At 38.2% G+C, this 22057-nt stretch overlaps 1 protein-coding gene across 1 annotated transcript in view; it reads left to right on the forward strand.

The window, feature by feature from the left end:
- Positions 1-5672: 5672 nt before the first annotated feature.
- Positions 5673-22057, forward strand: part of LOC132490567 (ceruloplasmin-like) — a 29634-nt gene continuing 13249 nt past the window's right edge. Inside the window, 8 exon segments of the mRNA XM_060098889.1 lie at positions 5673-5827; positions 6662-6912; positions 8064-8276; positions 8777-8840; positions 8842-8945; positions 9625-9867; positions 16882-17010; positions 21456-21560. Coding sequence (XP_059954872.1) covers positions 5673-5827; positions 6662-6912; positions 8064-8276; positions 8777-8840; positions 8842-8945; positions 9625-9867; positions 16882-17010; positions 21456-21560 — 1264 coding nt within the window.

Raw genomic sequence — 22057 nt, forward strand, 5'->3', positions numbered from 1 at the left:
TCTCCTGTGACCTTCACAGGTGTTTCTTCTAGTATAGCACCTTTCTCTCCCTTAGATGAACAGGAAGGCTATAGAGGGCTGGAATGAGAGACATACCCTTCTCTTATGCCTCTGGGAAAAGTCTCTGATCAAATCTTCCCTCTGGAGAATAACCTTAGCTATGGAGAAGTCTCTGGGCCTATTTCACTGGTTTTATTTTTCTCCTTCCCCTTCCAGAGCCATGTGGGGATCTTTCTCAGATCTTCACCTTGAGAACCTCCTGGGGTTCCTGGAGATAAAGCCTATGAAAATATGGCCCTTCCCCACTCACCAGCCTGGCCCTGAGGCTATGGCCTCCTGGAGTTTCTCACTCTGATGCTAGTCCATACTCAGCCTCCAGCAGTTCATTAAAATTACCTTTCAAGTGTTCCTAACATTACACTCCAGGGGCTTCTGCTCCAGGTAAGCAGATGTCTTCTAGATTCACCTGACTCTCCGGATGTGAGGATAGCAGTTTGCCCTACAAATTCCATTCTCTGATGGGTTCAAAAAAAGTTGTTGAATTCCAGCTTGTCCAGTGTTTCTTGTTATAAGAATGGCAATAATGGCTTACGAGCTCTTTACAAGTTGGAGTTAAAGCTAGAATTCTTAGGAGTTATTTGGGCATGTTGATTTTGAGGTGTCTATTGGATTCTTGCTACTCCAGGCATGGTTATGCACCTGCAGCATTGTCATTATCAGAGAGCCAGTGCAGAAATGAAGACTTTCAGGCCCCACCCCAGAACTACAAAATCAGAACTTGCATTTTAAAAGATCCATAGATCTTTCTGGAGATTCATCTGCACATAGATGTTTGAGAAATACTGTATTAAACAATGAAGTGAAGATGTGGAAAAGACAACCATATGCACTGGAGTTTCGAGTTAAGCAGAGAGGTCCAGGCTGGAGACATAAATTTCTGTATTTTTATCATGTCATTAGTAGTTTAAGACATGAAATAGGTTTCTTTTTCTAGAGAAAATGAGTGTCAATGCATCTGTAGTTGAATAAGTTGTGTTTATTCCTCGTTGCAATGTGAGAGAACCCACACCATGGAGAACTTGGAGTATCTCAGAAAAAGTGTGCTAGAAAGGACTTGTTATAAGATTAGGTCTAACGTTAGGTGATTTATGGGGGGGCATAAGGAAGTAGGGCTTTGCTCTGGATTGAATGCAGTGAGGAAGTAGGGGCAATTGTATGATTGGATGTCTTTATAAATCTTTTCTGTAAGGTAGGAGGGTTAAAGCTAAAGGTGTAATAGGTAAAGAAGCAACCATCAGCTATGGCCAGGATAAGGGAATATTTGGTTGTTCTAAAGGTTTGGACAATGTTCATGCTCCTCATGTGTGTTCAGACATTATTATGGAGTGGTCTTGTTTTTGTCTTGATCTATCCTGGTCACAGCGGTGTTGTCTGATATTGGTGTTCTAGAAATTGTTTATGTCCAACAGGAGAACACCAGGACTACCTTTGAGTGCCAGGCCCAGCTCTGGATGTCAGGGGTTGCTTTTCTCTTTCTCATCGGTCCTCAATATCTTCCCTCTATGCCCTTCTATGCCTTGTTTTGTGGGCATCTGGTCCTTCATGGAGTCTAGCCCATACTGTGAAAGCTTGCAATTTATATAGTCTTAACCTGCAAAGGACAGAGGGCTTTATCTGCACTCATCTGTCCCAGCTACTAGTTGCTCTACTTATTTAACCTCCTCTAACCCAGAGGAGTTCAAAGAGGTTAAATAGTTTTCCACAGAGTAGCCTAGATTACAAGGCAAAGCATTTAGTAGTAAGAGCATCCACCAGCCTTAAAGGCCTGTGTTTAAATTCTAGCAATAATACCTACTTGCTTTAGCAAGTTGTTTAAAACCCTCTAGTTCCAGTTTCCTCCTCTAGAAAAAGAGCTTAATAAACTTCCTTTTCTGGATTGGCTGACACAATTAGACCTAGTGTTTAGAAAGCGGCTAAGGAAAATCTGATGGCCATTTCAACAAATGGTGGTTATTGGTAGAAGTAATAGAAAGAATAGAAATGGGTGTAAAAATTGCTGGCATCTTCCCCTTGTCTTTGAACTCCCCATCTTGTCCCCATACCATTTATATTGCATTGGTTTGTCTTATTGGAAGATATGGTTAGAATTATACATTCTGAGTAAAACTTAACATTTGTTGATAATATAGAAGTATACACTCTTCAATTATGGGAGTCAATTAGTAAGATCCCATGAAAGAGACATTTGAGTTGGAATCCAATGATTTATATTTGAGCCCTGGCTCCATAACTGGGAAGTTTACATCCTACAGCAACTTACCTGACCTTCTGAGTTGTAGATACCTCATCTGTTAAACAAGTATGAGGGGTGGGAGCTAGGAGAGAGTGTTTTGAAGATGACTTTGGGTAATATTTTTCTTTTGTAAGGTATTTTACATATTGTAAAGCTTTTTACACAGAAAGTTCTATTATAATTCGGTCCTTATGCATATTTTTATGTGCTCAATTTATTCCTTAAACTTATTTTCAGTTATGGAATGGAAAAACCAGGAAAGCATTCAAATTTCCCTCCAAGGTATTTGAGCTCATACCTTGGGACCCAATTCAGCGAAGCGTATCTAAATCAGTTGCCTTATGTTCTTGGGCTACCAACCAAGAATATAGTCAAATAATGGTGACCAACTTCAAATCCTGCTGTAGCAAAAGACTGATCTACTGAGGGCTATGCAGGAAGGGAAGGACAGGACTGCAAACATAATTTACCTATGGATGAGCCATAAAATACAACATTACCTAAGATAAAGTGCCCTCCTCACTCCCCCCAAAATAGAAGCCAGTCCTAGTCATTTGTTGAGAAGAAAAGAAAAGAACAATGAACTAACACCATTTTCATTGTCTCAGGGGAGGATGCTAACTTTGAATGCCTACATTGTGTCAGACTGGAAGAGGTCCTCACAGAAGCCCTGAGGTTTCATTATTATTACCTTCATGTTACAGGTAGGAAGGGACTGGAGTTTAGAATGATTATGCAACTCGTCCCAAATCACGCAGCTAGTAAATGGCAGAGAGAGAATTGGAGGTAGATCTGTTTGAAGTGAATACATTAGACTTTCTTTGAACTTATTGGGGTACTTACTGAGGGAAAAATATCCCAGCTGAATGGCTCTTCTTTATTTCCAGAGTGAGAATTGGAGGTAGATCTGTTTGAAGTGAATACATTAGACTTTCTTTGAACTTATTGGGGTACTTACTGAGGGAAAAATATCCCAGCTGAATGGCTCTTCTATTGTCTACATTCCAAAGTAAAATTAATGTTCCTAAAAGAAAGAGGAAGGAAGTTATAGAATTTCGATAAAGGGACATCTGAAAACCCATTTAAGGCATCCTGTCCCCCTGCCTGATGGGTGGATCCTTCTACAGCAGCTGGTCAAGGTCATAGTGACAGGGAAGGTTATAAGGTTCTTACATACACAGAGAGAAATGTGGGAGGCTGTAGCGTCCAACAATTCCAGCCCGATTGGATCTCCTCACTTAGGTCAGAGAGCCCATCCCTAACTCCTCTCTTGTGAAACCCATCATGTCTGACCTGCATCTTCTCCCCACTCCTTTCAACTGCTTCCCAAAGGGTGCCAGGTGTGAATTCCTTCCTCATGGCTCTCTTGTGGGTGATTGCTCCACCCACCATGGTCCTTCTAGGCCTAGCTTTTCTGAATTTCTTCCAACATCTGCTGGTGACATAAAAATCTGCCAAAGCAGTGGGCTGTTTCCCCAGCTTCCTCTTACAACCCTCCGAAGGATTCACAAATGTGAAAAACGTTGTGATATGACAGCCTGCATGTTTTGACCTGTGTAGAATTTAGCAACTGTTGCTTATAAGGAAAGTATTTATAGCCTCATTTTTTTAATGCAAAAGAGAAAACAAATTGCAAATATTTTGTTGATTTTTTAAATCAAGTAAATGGAAATGTGCTCCCCTTATAAAAAAACATTTTAAATATAATAATCCTCTCTCTTCCTCTCAGAACTGTATTTAGTTTATGTCCTTAAGTATGCATATTTATCTGTATGAATGCCCAGAAAAATATATACTTTGATCTTTTGTGTTTTAAAAAATAAATGAAGTATACTCATCATAGAAAAAAATATGCCGCAATTAAAATGAAAGATGTAAGACATCTAGGTAGTGATATCTAAAGGTCTCTAAGACTTGTAGTCCAGGAATAAAAGCCAAACTGCAGAACAATACATGCCATATTTGCTGCCTTAATATTACTAAGTGTGGGTTTCTAGACCTAAATCAGAGCGGCACTCTGACTGTTGAAACCACTGTGGCTTTCAAATTGTAAAGTCTCAAACAATACCTAATAGGAATAGATATCCCAATATATGACGATACACAGATCGATGGCAAATAAAGACTCCTACTCTTTTCCTCACTTTTGTAATCCTGGCCAAGGCACTCTATTTATTTGTCCCCCCTAAATGTAACATTTATTTCTTGACATCTCTGGCAGATATACAGTACAAAAGAAGTGGTCCCTAATCTATTGGAGTTATAATCAATTAGGGGTAGAGAAAATACCACGTAAAAATTTAAACAATGCAAACTAGTGTGTGGTTAATTGTCAGCTTTGATACAGCTGCTTGAAACTGAGGAGAGTTATTAGTTAGATCCATTAGACAATAACTAGCTTGTCTAGGTATTAGAAAATTGTAATCCGTCTTCACTTTGTTCTTGCAAGATTGCATACCCACCAAGCTTTACGCAGCTTAGACAAGGTACCACAAGACTCACTTCACCACCCTCCATAAGTAGTACCTCTAGCCTTAAGGTGTGTGCCCAAGTTGTTTTTCAGAAACAAGGAGTCACCTCTCATCCAGTTCAAACCCGTTGAGACCACCGATCCCTCACCTGGGCCTGCTCCAGTGTCTGATAGGTGACCTTTTGACATCAGAGGGCCAAAAACTCCACCTTCAGCACATACTAATGCCACAATTTTCTGAACATGTGTCCCATGAAGAAACACGAAGCTCATTTTTACCTGCGCAGAACGACAGTTACTTCACCTTTTTCTTACCTCCAATCACCTTCCCCCGAGTCTCAGACCACCCTGCTTCTTTATCCCATAAATATCCCAAGCCTCTCGCCTTTGAGGAGGCAGATTTGAGACTTGTTCTTCTCTCTTCTCACTTGACTGCTTTGCAAAAAAACCTTTTCTTTGATGCAAAACTTGGTGTCTCAGCGTTTGACTTGGTGCCCATCGGGCAAATAAACCTGATTTGGTAACGTAATGAATTGAGAAAGAGGGGGATGTCTGTAGACTAGACTAGACTAGAGGTGATTCCTATAATCCAGAAATAGATAAGAATCATTAGGGGTTGATGGATGATCTGGGTAGCCCATCTACCTGGTAATTCAACAAGCTCTTAATTGGCAACGTACACTGGGTCAAGAACCAGTATTCTCTATGTGTTGTGCCACATTTCACCTGGCCTGACTAATGAAAACTAAATGCATTTGGAATGGAAGTGACATATATGTAGACGAAGTGTTTGATGAGCTCTTTTGCAGCCTGATCTATGTAAACAGACACAAATAAAGGAAGAACATCTGGAATATAAAATGAAGGCAAACATCACTCAGTTAGCCTATCCATGAGCAAGGTTTGAAAATGAAGATCCTTTTACCACTGACCTTTCTGGTTTTTGTTAGTTCTCCAGGTTGGACAATAGAGGGGCACTACTGCATAGGCATTAGAGAAACTACTTGGAATTATGTTCCTACTGGTAAATATATGCTCAATGTAATGCCTATTTCAGAAGATCAGTAAGTAATACCTTCACACTGAAAAAGCTGCTATCAGAAGCAAACGTTGATCATTATTATTCACTGATAAAATACTGCTAACGAATTTTCCATGATTGACCCTTTCAGGGCACATTCGCTATTAGAACCGCTTCCTTTGAATTTTTAGTATAAGCATGACATGGAAGACAGCTATTAATATAAATCAGAAATTGCTCCTTCCTGGGATTATTGTCACTCTTGCCCTCATGATGCATATTTCAGGGATCATCTCTAATTCTGTATTTATCATCGATTTTGTTTGAGTGGTGCTTAAGATGTAAAACAACACTTTTCCTTCTCATATGGAGTCTATGGCAGAGACTGTAAAATTGCAGCTCTCTTCTTGATTTCTCTGTTCACATAATTGAGACGAGGAAATCTAGAGGTTATGAGTCGGGTTCTGATTTACTATGTTTGTGTGCCAAGTTGCCCCCAATTCCTCCAACAAATCCACGAATCATTGAAATGTGTAAACAATCTTAACTTGTAGGAATTGATCTGATGCTTGAGAGCTAAAGTAACCTCAGGGTAGGGTTAGAAATCTTTCGTGGTTCAGTACAAAGAATTTGATAAGTCATTTAAACCGAAATACCATGTATATTACTTGCTACATTTGCATTTGATCTCTTCACCAGAACTTCCAAACTTCTCCTTGCCTACTACCCTGTTTTTGACTCCTCCTAGGTTTTCACCAGTGTCTGGGTTTGCTCTATAAAATTAGGCTGTAACGCTTCTTACTTCTAGTTTCAGTTGATTTAATACTGTTTTCTTTCCAGTCAAACATTGTTCAAGTTCTTGTTTGTTTGTTTACAGAGAGTTTCAGTCCCAAACATATCTAAAGCAAAGCCAAGATAGGATAGGACCTGTTTATAAAAAGGCTTTGTATTTTGAGTACACGGATGATACATTTCAAACGATCATTGAGAAACCATCCTGGTTGGGATTTTTAGGTCCAATTATGAAAGCAGAGACTGGAGACCTCGTTTGTGTACATGTGAAAAATTTTGCTTCAAGAAACTATAGTTTCCATCCTCACGGAATCAACTGCACTAAAGAAAACGAAGGTAAGTGGGTCCCCTTTCCTTAGATTCCTGAGCTTTTGCTTATGAAGAGCATGAGCCCCAAACCTCAGGAAAAGAAAGGTAATTATGAACTAGGAGTAGTTTGGGGTGAATGTGGACTTTTACTTCAGATGTCCTTAATTTTTATATCCCCGATTTTTCTTTAATTTCTCATTTGAAATGAGCAGACCCTCCCCCCTGCACCCAGTGCAATTTCTGGAAAAGAAAACACACTTTTCTCTCATGTAAATAAATAAATAATTGGGGGATGGGTAGGAGACACTCATGAGCTAAATGTTAGGTTGGCAGAAATATTGTTCTGCCTTCATCTCATTTCCATTTCCTAGTGGATGAGGATTAGCTTCTTGGAAAACATCACTGTCAGGTGAAGTCACTGTTTTCCAGACAGTGTCTTCTCCCCTAAACATTCATATTCACAACTGCCTGATGGTGCTGGAAAAAGGAAGGGAAGAGAAAGCTAACAAATAGGGTTTTGTGTTCAACATGGAGCAAGGTCGTCTCAAAAGATAATAAACGATAGGTTGGTCATGCTTCAAAGTCTTCTGTTGAATGAAAGAATGTTACCTATAACTATCAGATTCCGGCTTCCAGAGGTGGAGATCTGAAGCCAAATTCTAGGAGAGGAAGCAAAAAAAGAGAACAAGACGCCAGATTCAGACTAGGTAGTAGCTCAGTATAATATCAGCTATGCAGAAGGCCACTTCCCGATGCCTGTGGGCAGCTTGTAGATAACATGGATGCTCTTGAGGCCCTGGGTCCCAAAGTCTGATCTGCAGTATAGAAAATACGGAGGTCAACTCAGGATCCTAGCTCTCTGTGTCCAAGATCTAGCACATAGTAGGTACACAATAAGTATGTGTGGAATCTATCAATAAAGGTGATGATAGTCTGTGAATATGCTGCCTGACTCATTCCAATTTAGTCTGGAAACTGACCAAGGTGTGCATTCAGGTAGAAACTAAGTAAGGGGGATCTAGGGAGACAGGAGGCAGGAGAAAGGAAGGTGGAGATGCACACTTTATTCTAAAAATACAAATTAACGTACATTCGTGACTTAATGGAGAAAGCGTGGGTCACATTCAAAACAGTGTCATCCGGTGGTTACTGTGACCATGCTTCAGGTTGTTTTCTAGGCTCTCTCTATCCTGATAACACTACAGGCCTGCAAAAGGAAGATGACTGGCTAGAGCCAGGGGCAGAGTATACTTACCGGTGGTTTGTAGAAGCAACTCAGGGGCCTTGTTCCGATGACAGTAACTGCATGACACGGATGTACCACTCCCATGTAGAAACTCTAAAAGATGTGGCTTCAGGACTTCTTGGACCAATTCTGACTTGTAAAAGAGGTTACATTTTAAAAATCTCATTGTAGCAATAGAGCCAACCAAGATACGTGGGGTCTCCCTCACTCTTCCAGTGGAATTTTGCTATCAAATGAGCTCTCCTTGCCTGCCTTGACCTTGATTCTCCAGTCAAGAAAGTAATGTTGTCACTGGAACTCTGAGCTCTAGATGGCAATCTTGAGTCCAATGCCTCCATTCAAGTCCAAGAGTGCAGGTTGGGCACTAGATGGTAGTCAAACCCAGTAATTGTCACCTTAGCCACCTTCACACAAAACTGCCACCCTTCTACAGAGAAGTGTTGAACCCACAGGGTGGGAGGAAATAGGGAGATGAGAGGCTGTCTGCCTGTTCCTTGCATGCTCAGTTCCTTAGGTTTCTGTCTGTGGAGGTGCAAGATTTTCCTTTTACATTTTGAGTGGAATCAGTTAGAATCACTAGTTTATTTCCTAGCAAAAAGAATTTCTACAAAGAGGAAGTTTTGCTGTTTTGCTGTTTTGTTTCAGGAACCCTGGATAGAGACATGGAAAAAAATATCCACGAGTCTTACGTTCTGATGTTTTCTATAACTGGAAAACCGTAGCTGGTGTATCGATGACAATATTAATATATATACTGAATCTGGCCGAGTTAATGCTAGAGATTCTGGCTTCTGGGAGAGCAATCTCATGTGCTGTAAGATTATAAAGAACTTTCTCATTCATTATATCCTATAATTCTAACTTCTATGACTCTATTTCATGATTTCCCTTTGTTTGAGTTTGTTTAAATGAGTTTTTATTTCCCAGTTTCTTGCCCCGGGTATGCTGGTTGATAGGCAAGTCATCTAGTAAATCCTTTTGGTTTCCAAAGTTTCATAGCAAGTAAAGTTAAACAGATGCATTTGTTTCTAACATCTGATATAGATCAAAAGTAGGTGGTGACAGCATAGAAAAGATGTAATTTTAAGGTAATAAAATATTATAGAAGAACAAAGACATAACTGACCAGATATCTTATGGAAATGTGTTTCTATGTAGAACCTTTCAGAAAAGATGTTCTTATCTCAGTCACCTTTATCCTTGTTTTTTTCTTCCATGGACTTAGCTTCTTTCTATTCTTTTCCCCTTTTCACTGTTTTCCACTTTTTAGCTTACTTTTCCTCCTCTTGCCTCTAAATCTCTGTGCTCCTCAGCTTTAATCAGAAACAATGCTTATGGCCTCTTTTTTGGGAAAATAAATCGAGTCCTGTTGTAGATTATGCATGAGAACAATGATGATACTGCCAGGCTTATGTGATGAGAAAATGCATAGAATGTATACCATGTGGCCTTGATCTAACATGCCTGACAGGTTAATTTACATCTGTTTTCAGCAATAAATGGATACATGTACGGAAATCTGCCCAATCTCACCATGTGTGCAGAGGACAGGGTCAAGTGGTATTTTATTGGCATGGGAGGTGTGTTGGACACACACTCCAACTTTACCCATGGACACACTCTGATCTCTTGGAATCACAGAAAAGACACCATCACTGTCTTTCCTGCCTCAATGCAAGATGCCTTCTTGGTGGCCAAGGGTGCTGGAGAGTAGATGTTGGGCTGTCAGATACATGGTAGGGATTTATTCCTTTTACGTAATACAGGGTCAGGGGACTCCCAGGGTTACGACCCATTACAAATGCCTCATCTTTCAAGTGGGGGAAACTGCCATTGGGGCGGTGATAAGATTGCCTTTTGGAAAGTCAGTGACACAGTTAGGACTAGAACCCACGTCTCTGACACCTTTAACTTTATGGTAATAAACCCTTTAGGTATATAGGGATTATTTTTGTGGTTGTTTTTACAAAAAAGAAGTTTATATTCATTAGCTGGTGAGCCTTACAAGAAAACCCTGAGTGTCAGACAGAGCATGTATTATTACACCTTTTTTAAAAATTGAGAATACAAGTTCCAAGAGGTTAAAACACTTACCCAAAACCCTATGAGAGCCAGGAATTATGTAGGACCAAGTAATTCTAATCCAGTACTCAGTAAATCTCCTTATTTTAGTTTATTTCCCTCTTCAATCACACTTCACATTTAATGATAGGAAGGCCTGTTATGAAGTTATTGATCTTCTCTATTCTTTTTTTTAAATTTTTTAAATTATTTTCTGCTTTATAACAAAGTGAATCAGTCATACATATACATCTGTTCCCATATCCCTTCCCTCTTGCGTTTCCCTCCCTCCCACCCTCCCTATCCCACCCCTCCAGATCTTCTCTATTCTTAAATGTGACTAAACTCTACATATAATCATGTAAATGTTTTATTTTCTTTCTCAATCAGTAAACATGATTGTTACTAGAACTGAAGAAATTTTTCTTTTTTTTTTTTGTACAAAAATGGGGTTTACTTCTCTGAGAAAAACCTTTCTTTTTTTCTAAGTCCCATACGTTGGTTAGCATCATACTTCAATTAATTATTTAAACAACTAAACAACAAGTATTTATTGGGATTTCCTATGTGTTGTGTCCTTCCCAGGATTGTGAGAAAAAGGAAACCCACACACAGCTATAATAACTCGACAGAATTTAATGATAAAAAGGTTCTCACTTAGAAAGGAATATTGTTTTAACATATGTTTTAAAGCTTAAAATGTACACTCAGCCCCACTCCTCCTATTTACCTCGTTTACAGATCTTGCCTTTAAATCAGGTCTTTCCTCCTCAACTCTGCAGAAAAATATAGGGTCAGCCTAGGCACAGTTGAGACAGCTTCTGAAAGTTCTTTGGCTGATGGACCCCATAGCCTTCCCCTGTGTTTCTTCTCTTCCTGTGACTTACAGTTTTGGGGGGTTTGTTTGTTTGTTTGGTTTTGGTTTTTTGTTTTGTTTTGTTTTTAGGAATTACAAGAATACATGAATAGACTTGCTGGAAAGAAAGGAAGAAAAGAAAGGAGCCGGGGCAGCGGGGAGTGAAGGAGGGAGGGAGAATTTGGTGGCGGCAGCAGACAGAAAGAGTGAAAATCTAATATGGTATCTGGGAGCCACCTCATAGGACCTCCAGAGAGTGGAGAATTAAATAAGCCAGCTGATAAACTTGTGGTAGCTTCAAATTGGCCAAGGCAGAGAGTTTACACTACCAAAATTAGCAAAAAAAGAAAAAGAAAGAGAAGAATCAGATTTTGTGTTCACCTTTAGAGAAATGGTTTAAGAATAGACCTTTAGTCTAACCCTACCCCGCTACCATCCCATTTCCCTCTCCAGAGAATAATCCCTGTAAGCAAGTTTGCGTGAATACCTGTAAACCTGTTTACCATGCATTTTCATACAATATATATGAACATGTAGAAATAAAAAATGCACAGCTATTGTTTTGTGTTTTGTTCTACATAAGTAGATCACACTGCATATAAGTTTTATTTAATTATATAACTTTAAAAAATAGGCTATTATTTTTATATAATAGGTTTTTCTTTATTCTGCTGCTTGCTTTCTTCACTCATCCATATGCCTTCAAATCTTTTCCATGACATTCCCTATACCTCTTACTCTTTTAAACAGTTGTATAGTTTTCCATATTTGAGATATAGCCTAATTTATTTAACCATTTGCCTACTGATAGATATTTAAATAGCTTTCACCTTCTTGTTTCACTAACAGTGTTATAGCTAACCCCCCTTTTTTCATACTTGTAACTCATTTATTTATTTTTGTTTTACATCTTTATTGGAGTATAATTGCTTTACAATGGTGTGCTAGTTTCTGCTTTATAACAAAGTGAATCAGTTATACATTTACATATGTTCCCATATCTCTTCCCTCTTGCGTCTCCCTCGCTCTCACCCTCCCTATCCCATCACTCTAGGTGGTCACAAAGCACCGAGCTGATCTCCCTGTGCTATGCGGCTGCTTCCAACTAGCTATCTATTTTACATTTGGTAGTGTATATATGTCCATGCCACTCTCTCACTTCGTCCCAGCTTACCCTTCCGCCTCCCCATATCCTCAAGTCCATTCTCTAGTAGGTCTGTGTCTTTATTCCTGTCTTATCCCTAGGTTCTTCATGACATTTTTCCCCTTAAATTCCATATATATGTGTTAGCATACAGTGTTTGTCTTTCTCTTTCTGACTTACTTCACTCTGTATGACAGACTCTAGGCCCATCCACCTCATTACAAATAGCTCAATTTCATTTCTTTTTATGGCTGAGTAATATTCCATTGTATATATGTGCCACATCTTCTTTATCCATTCATCTGTGGATGGACACTTAGGTTGCTTCCACATCCTGGCTATTGTAAATTGAGCTGCAATGAACATTGTGGTACATGACTCTTTTTGAATTATGGTTTTCTCAGGGTATATGCCCAGTACTGGGATTGCTGGGTCATACGGTAGTTCTATTTTTAGTTTTTTGAGGAACCTCCATATTGTTCTCCATAGTGGCTGTATCAATTTACATTCCCACCAACAGTGCAAGAGGGTTACCTTTTCTCCACACCCTCTCCAGCATTTATTGTTTGTAGATTTTTTGGTGATAGCCATTCTGACTGTTGTGAGATGATGCCTCATTGTAGTTTTGATTTGCATTTCTCTAATGATTATTAATGTTGAGCATCCTTGCATGTGTTTGTTGGCAATCTGTATATCTTCTTTGGAGAAGTGTCTATTTAAGTCTTCTGCCCATTTTGGGAATGGGTTGTTTGTTTTTTTTGATATTGAGCTGCATGAGCTGTTTGTAAAATTTGGAGATTAATCCTTTGTCAGTTGTTTCATTTGCAAATATTTTCTCCCATTCTGAGGGTTGTTTTTTCATCTTGCTTATGGTTTCCTTTGCTTTGCAAAAGCTTTGAAGTTTCATGAGGTCCCATTTGTTTCTTTTTGTTTTTATTTCCATTTCTCTAGGAGGTGGGTCAAAAGGATCTTGCTGTGATTTATGTCATAGAGTGTTCTGCCTATGTTTTCCTCTAAGAGTTTGATAGTGTCTGGCCTTACATTTAGGTCTTTAATCCATTTTGAGTTTATTTTTTTGTATGGTGTTAGGGAGGGTTCTAATTTCATTCTTTTACATGTAGCTGTCCAGTTTTCTCAGCACCACTCATTGAAGAGACTGTCTTTTCTCCATTGCATATTCTTGACTCCTTTATCTAAAATAAGGTGACCATATGTGCGTGGGTTTATCTCTGGGCTTTCTATCCTGTTCCATTGATCTATATTTCTGTTTTTGTGCCAGTACCATATTGTTTTGATTACTGTACCTTTGTAGTATAGTCTGAAGTCAGGGAGTCTGATTCCTCCAGCTCTGTTTTCTTCCCTCAAGATACTTTGGCTATTCAGGGTCCTTTGTGTCTCCATACAAATTTTAAGATTTTTTGATTTAGTTCTATAAAAAATGCCATTGGTAATTTGATAGGGATTGCATTGAATATGTAGATTGCTTTGGGTAGTGTAGTCATTTTCACACTATTGATTCTTCGAATTCAAGGACATGGTATATCTCTCCATCTATGGTTTCTTTCATCAGAGTCTTACTGTTTTCTGAATACAGTTCTTTTACCTCCTTAGGTAGGTTTATTCCTAGGTATTTTATTCTTTTTGTTGCAATGGTGAATAGGATTGTTTCCTTAATTAACTTTCTGATCTTTCATTGTTAGTGTATAGGAATGCAAGAGATTTCTGTGCATTAATTTTGTATCCTGCAACTATACCAAATTCACTGATGAGCTCTAATAGTTTTCTGGTGTCATCTTTAGGATTCTCTATGTATAGTATCATGTCATCTGCAAACATTGACAGTTTTACTTCTTCTTTTCCAATTTGTATTCTTTCTATTTCTCTTTCTTCTCTGATTGCTGTGGTTAAAACTTCCAAAACTATGTTGAATAATAGTGGTGAGAGTGGGCAACCTTGTCTTCTTCCTGATCTTAGAGGAAATGCTTTCAGTTTTTCACCATTGAGAATGATGTTTGCTGTGGGTTTGTCATATATGGGCTTTATTATGTTGAGGTAGGTTCCCTCTATGCCCACTTTCTGGACAGTTTTTATCAGAAATGGGTGTTGAATTTTGTCAAAAGCTTTTTCTGCATCTATTAAGATGATCATATGGATTTTATTTTTCAGTTTGTTAATATGGTGTATCACATTGATTTGTGTACAATGAAGAATCCTTGTATCCTGTGATAAATCCCACTTGATCATGGTGTATGATCCTTTTAATGTGTTGTTGGATTCTGTTTGCTAGTATTTTTTTTGAGGAGTTTTGCATCTATAGTCATCAGTGATTTGGTCTGTAAATTTCTTTTTTTGTAGTATCTTTATCTGCTTTTGGTGTGAGGGTGATGGTGGCCTCATAGAATGAGTTTGGGCGTGTTCCTTCCTCTGCAAATTTTGGAAGAGTTTGAGAAGGATGGGTGTTAGCTCTTCTCTTTGATAGAATTCACTGTGAAGCCATCTGGTCCTGGACTTCTGTTTGTTGGAAGATTTTTAATCACAGTTTCAATTTCATTACATGTGACTGGTCTGTTCATATTTTCTATTTCTTCCTGGTTCAGTCTTGGATGCTTAAACCTTTCTAAGAATTTGTCCATTTCATCCAGGTTGTTCATTTTATTGGCATAGAGTTGCTTGTAGTAGTCTCTTATGATGCTTTGTATTTCTGTAGTGTCCCTTGTAACTTCTCTTTTTTCACTTCTAATTTTATTGATCTGAGCCCTCTCCCTCTTTTTCTTGATGAGTGTGGCTAAAGGTTTAAAAAATTTGTTTATCTTCTCAAAGAACTAGCTTTTAGTTTTATTGATCTTTGCTACTGTTTTCTTTGTTTCTATTTCATTTTTTTCTGCTCTGATCTTTATGATTTCTTTCCTTCTACTAACTTTGGGTTTTGTTTGCTCTTCTTTATCTAGTTCCTTTAGATGTAGGCTAGGTTGTTTACTTGAGATTTTTCATGTTTCTTAAGGTAGGATTGTATTGCTATAAACTTCGCTCCTAGAACTGCTTTTGCTGCATCTCATAGGTTTTGGATCACCGTGTTCTCATTGTCATTTGCCTCTAGGTATTTTCTGATTTCCTCTTTGATTTCTTCAGTGATCTCTTGGTTATTTAGTAACGTATTTTTTCACCTCCATGTGTTTGTGTTTTTTACATTTTTTCCCTGTAATTTATTTCTAATCTCATAGCATTGTGGTTGGAAAAGATGCTTGATATGATTTCAATTTTCTTAAATTTACTGAGGCTTGATTTGTGACCCAAGATGTGATCTATCCTGGAGAATGTTTTGTATGTACTTGAGAAGAAAGTGTAATCTGCTGTTTTTGGATGGAATGTCCTATAAATATCAATTAAATCTATCTGGTCTCTTGTGTCATTTAAGGCTTGTGTTTTCTTACTAATTTTCTGTCAAGATTTAATTTCATCTTCTGTCCAGGAGTGAGGAAAATTACAGCCTTTTCCTCCACCCTTGACAGATCAGCTAGGAAACCTACAAGTCACTCCCAGGCACCCACATATAACGTTTCCATAAGTCACATGGCATTTCTGTAGTCACACGATGTTTTCATATGTCAAATGGCATTTCCATACATTGCCTAGTATTTCCAGAAGTCACATGGCATTTCCATACACCCAAATCTTGTTTCAGTCCTGATGTCTGTGTGTCTATTGGAGTCCATTTTCTGGCGTGGACCCTGAGAAGATGGATGTACGTGCTGACGGGGAAAAACTTTTACTTTTCTTGGCTCCTCATCAGCCTCTCGGGCTTTGCAACCCCTGGAGGGAGATCTATTCTATCCAGTTCCCATTGCTTTTGAGTGGGCTCTTATCTTTAGTAACAGCATCATTTTTGTTTTCTCTAGGATTCTGGCCAAATGTACTAAGATAAATAACAAAATAGGACGCTCTAGATTCCTTTATTATTTATACAAAAAAAACACCCTTTTTAGAAAAGGAAAAACAAGCATAGTGTTTGAGACTGTAGAATTGTCATGGGAGGCAAAGAGTTGCTTTACTTCGCTAGCATCTAGTGTCCACAAAGTCTCTTCAAGGCTCTGATTTTAGTAATTGTAGCACAAGTTTAAGGAGAGTTCTTTCTGCTTAGTTCATCTCAAACCCATCGCTGTTTCAGAATTTTTAGAGCCACAGATTCAATCTGCCTCCAAATAGAAAGAAATTTTATAACAAATTATATACCTCCAGTTCTTGGCTTGGGTTGAAAGGGAGAGAGAGTAAAATGAAGGGTCTTTACTTTGTGAGAGAGATAATTGCCCTGGGTCAATGAAGATGCCTTGCAGCTTCTCCAAATCCTCCACGAGGGTGAAAGGGGAAAAGAATAAAAGTCTTAAATAATGAGGTTGGTCAAGAAAGAAAATAAAGTGTTCCACTTCTAAATTGAGTGTTTTCATAGGCATTAACTGATGCTCATCGAAGTAAGATTTCTAGAGCTGGAGCTTATAAAATTTCTAGATGACTTAAAGGCAAAAACCATGTGTCATAAACCAGCAATGGTCCATTTGTTAAATGTGTTTTTGTTTCATTTGGCTGCATGTTAAGGAAAAGAATAAGTCACTGTGTATATACTTAAGGGGACAGATGACTCATAATTTAAATAAATGACAACTATCCACACATTTTCCTTTTTCTATTTCCTAGGTCCCATAATATTTCTTAGCCCTGGCGAGAAACTCTATGCTGTCTTTAAAAATAATGCCTCAAGGCCATATTCTATTCATGCTCATGGTGTGAAAACAAACTATTCCACTGTTGTTCCAACACAGCCAGGTAACTGCTTTGGGAGAAAGAAAAGTCCCAAAGCTTCATGCAGGACTGTGGGGCTAATGTTTGCTCTTTTTTTTTTTCCTGTTTTTGTTTGTTGGTTGGTTTTGTGGAATACCTACTATATGCCATGCCATATTTTTTTAAATTGAAGTACAGTTGATTTACAATATTATATTAGTTTCAGGTGTACAACATAGTGACTCAAAATTTTTATAGATTATATTCCATTTATAGTTATTATAAAATACTGGCTTTATTCCCTGTACTGTACAATACAATATATCATTATAGCTTATTTATTTATTTATTTATTTATTTATTTTATTTATTTATTTTTTTCGGTATGCGGGCCTCTCACTGTTGTGGCCTCCCCCGTTGCGGAGCACAGGCTCCGGACGCGCAGGCTCCGGACGCGCAGGCTCAGCGGCCATGGCTCACGGGCCCAGCCGCTCTGCGGCATATGGGATCCTCCCAGACCGGGGCACGAACCCGTATCCCCTGCATCGGCAGGCGGACTCTCAACCACTTGCGCCACCAGGGAGGCCCAGCTTATTTATTTTATACATAGTAGTTTGTACCTCTGATTCCCCTGCTCTTATCTTGCCTCTCCCCACTTCTTTTTCCTCACTGGTAACCACTATTTTGTTCTCTATATCCATGAGTTTGTTTCTTTTTTGTTATATTTACTAGTTTGTTTTATTTTTTAGATTTCACATATAAGTGATATTATAGTATTTGCCTTTCTCTGTCTGAGTTATTTCACTAAACATAATACCCTCCAGGTCCATCCGTGTGGTTGCAAATAGCAAAATTTCATTCTTTGTTATAGTGAGTAGTATTCCATTGTGTGTGTATGTGTGTGTGTGTGTGTGTGTATAACATCTTCTTTATCTATTCATCTGTTGAAGGACACTTAGGTTGCTTCCTTGTCTTGGCTATTGTAAATAATGTTGCTATGAACTTTAGGGTCCATGTATATTTTCAAATTAGTGTTTTCAATTTCTTTGGATATATATCCATGAGAGGAATTGCTGGATCATATGGTAGTTCTATTTTTAGTTTTTTGAGGAACCTCCATACTGTTTTCCATAATGGTTGTTCCAATTTACAAACAAAACCTAAAGTTAGTAGAAGAAAGAAAGCATAAAGATCAGAGCAGAGATAAATGAAATAGAGATTTCAAAAAGCAATAGAAAAGATCAATGAAACTAAGAGTTGGTTCTTCAAAAAGATAAACAAAGTTGATAAACCTTTAGTCAGACTCATCAAGAAAAAGAGAGAGAGGGCCCAAATCAATAAAACCAGAAATGAAAGAAAATTTACAAATGACACCACAGTAATATAAATGATCATAAGAGATTACTACAAATAATTATATGCTAATAAAATGGACAACCTAGAAGAAATGAATAAATTCCTAGAAACATAAAATCTTCCAAGACTGAATCAGGAAGAAAAATAGAAAACATGAACAGATCAATTACCAGTAATGAAATGGAATCAATTAAAATAAAAAAAAAAACCCTAACAAACAAAAGTCCAGCACCAGATAGCTTCACAGGTGAATTCTACTAAACGTTTAGAAAACAGTTAACACCTATCTTTCTTAAACTATTCCAAAAAATTGCAGAGGAAGGAATGCTTCCAAACTTATTCTATGAGGCCATCATCACCCTGATACCAAGACCAGACAAAGATATCACAAAAAAGAAAATTATAGGCCAATATCACTGATCAACACAGATGCAAAAATCCTCAACAAAATACTAGCAAACCAAATTCAATGATATACTAAAAGGATCATATACCATAATCAAGTGGGATTTATCCCAAGGATGCAAGGATGGTTCAATATCTACAACTCAATCAGTGTGATACCTCACATCAACAAATTGAAGAGTAAAACCATATGATCTTCTCAATAGATGCAGAAGAAGTTTTGAAAAATTTCAACATCTATTTATTATAAAAACTCTCAACAAAGTTGGTATAGAGAGAACATACCTCACCATAATAAAGGCCATATATGACAAGCACACAGCTAACATTAGACTCAATGGTGAAAAGCTGAAAGCATTTCCTCTAAGATCAGGAGCAAGACAAGGATGTCCACGCTCACCACTTTTATTCAACATAGTATTGGAAGTCCCAGCCACAGCAGTCAAACAAGAAAAAGAAATAAAAAGAATCCAAACAGGAAAACAAGAAGTAAAACTGTCACTGTTTGCAGATGATATGATACTATACATAGAAAATCCTAAAGGTGCCACCAAAAAACAGCTAGAGCTCATCAATGAATTTGGTAAAGTTGTAGAATACAAAATTAATATACAGAAATTTGTTTCATTTCTATACACTAACAACAAAATATCAGAAAGACAAATTAAGGAATAAATTAAGAAATTAATCCCATTTACAATCACATCAAAATGAATAAAGTACCTAGGAACAAACCAACCTAAGGAGGTAAAAGACCTGTACTCGGAAAACTATAAGATGCTGAGAAAAGAAATTGAAGACAACACAAACAGATGGAAAGATATACCACTCTTGGAGTGAAGACAAACTATTCCACTGTTGTTCCAACACAGCCAGGTAACTGCTTTGGGAGAAAGAAAAGCCCCAAAGCTTTTATGCAGGACTGTGGGGCTAATGTTCTTTCTTAAATACGGGTGTAGTTCCAGATGAGAGGGATTAGTGGACTAGTAAGAAGGGCCTGAAGAACAAGTTTGGGAAAGAAGTTCCTTTTGCAAATGGAGTTTGCTTCCAGGATGGGGCACCATGTGTATACAATTTGTATGCAACCCCCTAGTGTATACAATTTCTCCTCTAGGGCCACCCTCTCTCCCGCCTCTTTACCTGTCCAGCTGTCAGGTATTTGTGCTATGTTCATTCTCTCCAACTCAAGTGCTAAAGTAGGAGTGGAGTACATGATGCAGTGTGTGAGGGAGAGGGCAAGGGAGAGAGTTAAGCAGGTAAGAAAAAGGGATGAACCTCATGTGCTAATCACTGTGGCATCACCACTATACATGTGGCATCCTGCTCAGCATTCTAAACTCAAAGAAAATGAAGACGTTTTAATATAAATGCCCAGGAGGCAGACTCTAAAAGGAAGATTCGTGTGCAGGTAGTGCTCTTGGGGTCAATAACTATGGGGGAAAAAAGGAAAGAAGCAGAATTGGGCAGGAGGAAAGTTTTAATAAGGATACAGGCTCAATAGAAGTCACAGCCATAACCCTGTGAGAAATTCCAAAGATTGGGTGGCCCTCAACTCTCTTGAATTGGGGTAAGAAAGCTGGACCTTTATGTCCCTGCCTCAGTCATTAGATGCAGGGATTGGGGGCATGGCTATTGACACCTGGTGGAGCATTTCTCAAGAGGGATGTGAAAGGGGCATCCAAAATGTCCTCCATAGTTGCCCACCAACATAAGTAGTTCTGGGAATTAAGGGTATCAAGGAAAGAGCCAAATTCAGAAAAAAAGATTTGTGGGGCAGAGGGACTGAAGATAGACTTTGATGGTACGTGAAATATTCTCTTTTGATTTTAAAAGCAGACAGTCCTATGGTGGGACCAACATGAATCTCCTATCAAAAGAGTTTGCAAGTCAGCACTTTGTTCTAATTAGTCAGGAAAGGATCATGTTACATGCATTTCACAAACACTTGTGAGTACATGATGTGTTCCTGGCACTGCGTGGTGTGCTGGAAGGGGAGGGTTAGTACTAAGATGATTGTTAAAGATTTGGAAGTGGGGAGGCTGAAGATGGGGTTGGTTAGTGGAGAAGGAAGACTATGTCACAGGTGCTTGGGAAAATTAACTTAAGCCTCTGGAAAGGGGAGATGTAGAATGATATAGCAAGGGGTGAAGGTGGGGACCAAAAGAACTTTCCTGCAAGAGTCAAGAGGATTTATATTAAGTAGGGCTAATGCAAACAGCTTTGGGGGCGGGAAGGAGGTGCATGTGATCCACAAATTGGAAGGTTCAGAACTGTGATTCGAAACAATTTTGTCACATTTCAAAGGATGAGTTGTCTTCACTACAATCAATATTCATTGAACAAATGAATTAGATATTTAATGACTGATGTTTTTCAACGGCAAAATCACTATAAAGTTTTGATCCTGTAACACTGAGAACATAGTAGCCAACACTGATAGTGACATCGACCTTGCCCTGTGGGCCAGGTAATGCAACACCAAGGGCTTCCTTTGCACCATCTTGTCTAATCGCTAAATCCCCATTTTATGTGCATGAGGAAACAGAAGTCCAGAACATGTAAACACATTGACTAAGGCCACAAAGCAAGGAGCTGTAGAGCTGGAAGTAAAAACAAGACTATGCTGTTTAACATTTGTATAGCTTTAGAGTTTGTTCATAATCTGGTTCTCCATAAAGAAGTGTGATTTAAAAGATTCTATTTAAATACATTGTATTTGCCTATTTCAGGAGAGATCCAAACATACATTTGGCAGATTCCTGAAAGAGCTGATCCTACCTCAAAGGACTTTGAGTGCGTACCTTGGTTTTACTATTCAACTGTGGACGTGGTTAGGCTAAACTTTAAATCCCAGTTTTTATCTTAGCTCCTCTTAGAAATTATAATGAAAGAAAGTTTATTTTTCTTTTTTAAAAAGTCTTAGTTTTATGTAAACTTTCTAAATACTGCTCAGTTGTTAATTCTACACAGGTTTGCATTTTTCAAGAGCAAACTAAATTAGTACATTATGATTACTTAGATTTAGGATATTTTCCAAAATGTTACAGTGGGTTGGAATATATATAGATGTATGTAAAATTATATGATAATACCCTCTTCTTTGTTTCACTGAATAAGATTTGGGTTCCAGAAAACAAAGCATGGAGTTTTAAAATTCTATGATTAGTGACAAATAAATGCATACCTAGTATATATCTTTTAAAAACTCTCAACTCTGGAGTTCCAGTTTATTTGTATTTAAAAAAGAAAAAGCAAAAGAGTTCCCTCTTTGGTCTTTTAGTTATTTTTGGCCTACTCTCCACCAAACCAAGAACAGACACAGACATTCAAC

This window comes from Mesoplodon densirostris, chromosome 5, assembly GCF_025265405.1.
Source record: "Mesoplodon densirostris isolate mMesDen1 chromosome 5, mMesDen1 primary haplotype, whole genome shotgun sequence".
NCBI lineage: Eukaryota > Metazoa > Chordata > Mammalia > Artiodactyla > Ziphiidae > Mesoplodon > Mesoplodon densirostris.